Here is a 4,455-nt window from a genome sequence, read left to right as displayed (position 1 = left end):
CCCGACCGAGCTCCGTGGCAGTGTCAGTGGCGCCTACTCGCTCTGCGGCACGATCGGTATCCTCATCACGTCCAAGCTCGGCGGCTACCTCTTTGACGTCTGGACGTCGACGGCGCCCTTCTTCATCATGGCGATTGTGAACGTGCTCGCAGCGGTCATTGCCATCTACGTCTCGATCCAGGACATCAAGAAGACCAAGGAAGTCAGCAACGAGGACGGCACGACGCGCACGCTGCGCCAAGTGCAGTTTGAAGAGCCCGAGCTCCGCCTCCATTAGAGTCTCTCAGTAAAGGGACATGTGTATCGAATACATCGAATCGTGTTGTAGCTGGTTTGTGTAGTCATCTTTCAGCTCTTGCGAGGTGCAATTGGTAGACGAGCTACATAGTTCCCTCTTGGTTGACAAGTTGTCGTAAGCAGAAGGGCTACGTGTACGGACCGTCTTGGCTTCAACCTTCTCTCCAACGATGGTCCTTCACATGATCGAATGGGTTATCTTGGGCTAATGAGAGCGCAATGAATATCGCCTCCTGGTTTCTATACTTTTCCGTGCATTACGCTACATGTACTGAGTGGTCCATGTTGTCAGCTAAGATAAACTGTTGGTGTGGGTGAAACCCCGTAATTATAGACCCCCGCGCTAGGAACGGCAGTCTTGTTGGCAACCGTGATCGAGCTATCAATGATGAGACAGGATTCGCACGACATGGATTTTACCAAGTTGCCTCGGCAATGCTGGATCGGTTTCGAGGCTCGCACAGACAGCTCGAGCGATGGACGAGCCAAATTACGAAGCGTGCGTCGCCACGAGTGAAGATTGTCGCCGCAGCATGCATCCAATGAAGAGTGATCTGGGGTAGCCTTTTCCAATCGACGGTGTGCGATTCATTTGTGCACCCCGGTGTAATGCGGCGTGAAGCTGTCGGTGTGGGTTCCGAGCGGAAAATTTATATCGGCAGTATAGGACATAAATTAGTCGTGCGAGAGTCGTCGTCGATAGAACGCAGTGTTGGTCAAGAACGATTCTACCATGTTTGAGGGGTCAGTTGTGCTGGTCTCGCGGCTCGCACTGCCAACCAGAGTGGCTCGAACCGCAGTCCGGATGGTGGACCCGCCATATCACGAAGCGCGGATCAAGACTGCAGCCGCTACATGCATGCAATGTAGAGGGATTGGGAACCCTTTTGCATCGACGCTCCATTACTACGAAGTCCAATATGGCAATAACGCAGGAGTGGAACGATTCAATCAAGACATTGGTCAAGAAAGATTAAAAAGAGTAAATACAGCTAAACACCCAGTATTAGTGCCTATGCCGCCGCCGCGGTAGTCCCGACCGGCGATGCGAGTGGCTGCGCCTTGGTCACGTCAATACGCTGCACCTTGACGTACGTCGCAATGTCACCACGGAGCTGCAGCCCCAAGCGTACCTCGCCCTGCTGCGTGCCGCGAACCGTGAGCGGGAACCACGCATCGACAGAAGCGCCGCTCAAGAGACCAGCCAGCGGGATCGTACAGGCACCGGCGTCGCCGCTGAACCACGCCGAGGCGTCGGTGAGCTGGACGGACAGCGTCTCGTCGCGGGGCTCGGCGACGTAGATGTGGAAGGTTTCGTTCCAGTCGTTGTTGGCACTCGTCGTGTGGAGCTGGACGTCGTCGTGAACCTTGATTTGGGCGTACACTGCTGTGGCGTGTGTTTGGCGTGCTTCCTTGATGGTGACCGTCAGGCACATGAGGCCGTAGGGCTTGGGAGCGTCGAAGAGGGCAATGTTGTGGCCGAGCATGCTGTTGGTAGCGTGTTGCTGGGAGGGAGCAAAATGAGTTGTGAGCAAAGCTGTCGCTGGTGCATGGTGAACGAGGTGAACCTGCTAGTTTGGTTGTTGGTGATGGTTGTCAAGGATTGCGATCCGGATACGAAGTGGGCCAATCAGATTGCGAGAAGATGTGCGACAGCCGAAACACAACCGCTCGCCAATGTCCGGGTTGTTGACGCAACGCCGCAGAGGAGGGAACGGTGCGCTCTCTTCTCTGCCTCAGCAGCGATGATTGATATCTTGTGCTACAGAGACCAATCAACAATGCCACTTTCGATCACGATGCGTACGAGTCTCTGAGCGCATCACCCTTGCTGTAAGATCCAATCCACCCTAACGTTAGCATAGCTCCAGCACAGTTACAATTGCTCGTGACTGGCATCTTGGTGGCTGGAATGTTGAATTGCCCGGATCGTCCACAACCCTGGAGCTAGCCCGATGACCAGTGACCCGGGGTGGGATGTTACCGGTACGCTAATTGTAGCTGGTTGTGAACCACAAATTTTGCCGTCGGCTGCTACATGAATAAGGACAGTTGTCGCATTTCAAGCTTTGAGCAAACCATGCGACTTTGCACGGTGTTGTTGCACTGGATTCCATTCTGTGCTTACAACCCAGCCAAGATGACGCGCGTCGTCATCGCACCAACCATCACCAACAACCAAACTAGCAGGTTCACCTCGTTCACCATGCACCAGCGACAGCTTTGCTCACAACTCATTTTGCTCCCTCCCAGCAACACGCTAGCAACAACATGCTCGGCCACAACATCGCCCTCTTCGACGCTCCCAAGCCCTACGGCCTCATGTGCCTGACGGTCACCATCAAGGAAGCGCGCCAAACGCACGCCACTTCAGTGTACGCCCGAATCAAGGTTCGCGACGACGTCCAGCTCCACACGGCGAGTGCCAACAACGACTGGAACGAGACCTTCCACATTTACGTCGCCGAGCCCCGCGACGAGACGCTGTCCGTCCAGCTCATCGACACCTCGGCGTGGTTCAGCGGCGACGCCGGTGCCTGCACGATCCCGCTGGCTGGTCTCTTGAGCGGCGCTTCTGTCGATGCGTGGTTCCCCCTCACGGTTCGCGGCACGCAGCAGGGCGAGGTACGCTTGGGGCTGCAGCTCCGTGGTGATATTGCGACGTACGTCAAGGTGCAGCGTATTGACGTGACCAAGGCGCAGCCACTCGCATCGCCGGTCGGGACTACCGCGGCGGCGGCATAGGCACTAATACTGGGTGTTTAGCTGTATTTACTCTTTTTAATCTTTCTTGACCAATGTCTTGATTGAATCGTTCCACTCCTGCGTTATTGCCATATATTGGACTTTGTATTAGTTTTTGCTAATTTGATTTCAACGCGAACACGTTTGATTGATTGATTGATTGACTTTGTAAAAACTCCTAGTAAACTGTAAAATTACATACCTTTTAAAACGCATAGATGAATAAATGGAGTATTCGATGAAACCTGCAGCATTTAATGTTTCGACCATGACCTTAACGCTGGAAGCGCGGCCATGTGGTCCGGTGCTCGGAACCCACGGCTGTTTGAAGCGACTCTTCGCTCGACGGGCCCATGGGGAGTGCGTATATGTTCGTGGCCGAGTCGTCGAGTGGACGCAGGCGAATGGCGCGATCTGCGACCGAACCTTCCGCTTCGACGCGCCACCGCTCGACGTGGCTGTGCTGGCCGACGACACCGACGACGACGCGACGGCGCGCAAGAGCCTCTGCGTCTTGACAAGCCCCGACACGATTACGTTCATCTCGGCGACGGGCGCGGTCACGGACGTCCCGCTGCCCTTCAAGGCGGCAGCGATCTTCGCCATGACCAAAGGTATCTTGATCCAGCGGCTGGCGACGTCCATAGTCCAAGCATCTACGAGGACTGGGAAGAGCCCGACGCTCTTTAGCCTCGTGCATTCGCTCGAAGAGATCAAGCCCGTCGTGCTCGAGACGTCGTCGGAGACGCGCAGCTGCATGTTCGTCGCCGACCCGCTCGAGTCGGTGGTCCATGTACACGAGTCGCCCCCGTTCGTTGTCTTTTACCACGACGAAAAAGCGACGCTGAGCGTCAAGATTATCGTACCGTCGGCGCGATCTACGTCCAAGCCCAGCTCGATCATCGCCGAAATCGTCCTGCGTGGGATCTGGGAGAGCCCCGAGCTCCCGAGCTCGGACGCGCGAGACACGAGCATTTTTGTTGCGAGCGACGTCGACGGGCAGCCTCTTCTCGCCATGATGCATCGCCCGAGCGCGCAGCTTCTTTTGCAGCGGCTCGAGTGGAATGGCTCCGAGCTCAAGGCCCATGCGTCGCCACCGACGTTCCTTCCATGCTGCGATGCAGTGCCATTGCTTCGCGAGCACCCATCGACCTTTGGGTACGATGTTCTCGTACAAGCACGAGATGGACGCCTCGCACTGTACCAAGGATCGCACCGTCTCTGCACCATTGGCGTCGACATGCCGCGTCCAGAGCCACGAGCGAAAACCCCCGCTTTGGGTCCTCGAGCCCGATCGCAGCGCGCCCGGACGCCCCCAGTTTCGATATGACGGACGCGATGCTCAACGAGATGCTTCCACCCGTCCGGAGTACCGACGATCGCGGCCGGGGCCGCGCCTCTGACGTTTGAAGT

The 4,455-nt window shown here is 56.3% G+C and overlaps 3 protein-coding genes across 3 annotated transcripts; 2 read left to right on the top strand and 1 right to left on the bottom strand.

The window, feature by feature from the left end:
- Nucleotides 1–25: 25 nt before the first annotated feature.
- On the top strand, nt 26–277 carry SPRG_10663 (hypothetical protein; the record flags this gene model as incomplete). Its single annotated transcript, XM_012349897.1, has 1 exon — nt 26–277. A coding segment is annotated over one exon (252 nt), but the record flags the coding sequence as incomplete, so codon positions are not given.
- Nucleotides 278–1,310: 1,033 nt separating this feature from the next.
- Nucleotides 1,311–1,784, bottom strand: SPRG_10662 (hypothetical protein; the record flags this gene model as incomplete). Its single annotated transcript, XM_012349896.1, has 1 exon — nt 1,311–1,784. The coding sequence occupies one exon, from the start codon at nt 1,782–1,784 to the stop codon at nt 1,311–1,313; it is 474 nt and encodes a 157-aa protein (XP_012205286.1).
- A 784-nt stretch (nt 1,785–2,568) lies between these two features.
- Nucleotides 2,569–3,042, top strand: SPRG_10661 (hypothetical protein; the record flags this gene model as incomplete). Its single annotated transcript, XM_012349895.1, has 1 exon — nt 2,569–3,042. The coding sequence occupies one exon, from the start codon at nt 2,569–2,571 to the stop codon at nt 3,040–3,042; it is 474 nt and encodes a 157-aa protein (XP_012205285.1).
- Between the last annotated feature and the right edge of the window lie 1,413 nt (nt 3,043–4,455).

This window comes from Saprolegnia parasitica (assembly GCF_000151545.1).
Source record: "Saprolegnia parasitica CBS 223.65 unplaced genomic scaffold supercont2.59, whole genome shotgun sequence".
In the NCBI taxonomy this organism is placed as follows: domain Eukaryota; phylum Oomycota; class Saprolegniomycetes; order Saprolegniales; family Saprolegniaceae; genus Saprolegnia; species Saprolegnia parasitica.
This window is presented reverse-complemented; position numbering and strand designations above follow the sequence as displayed.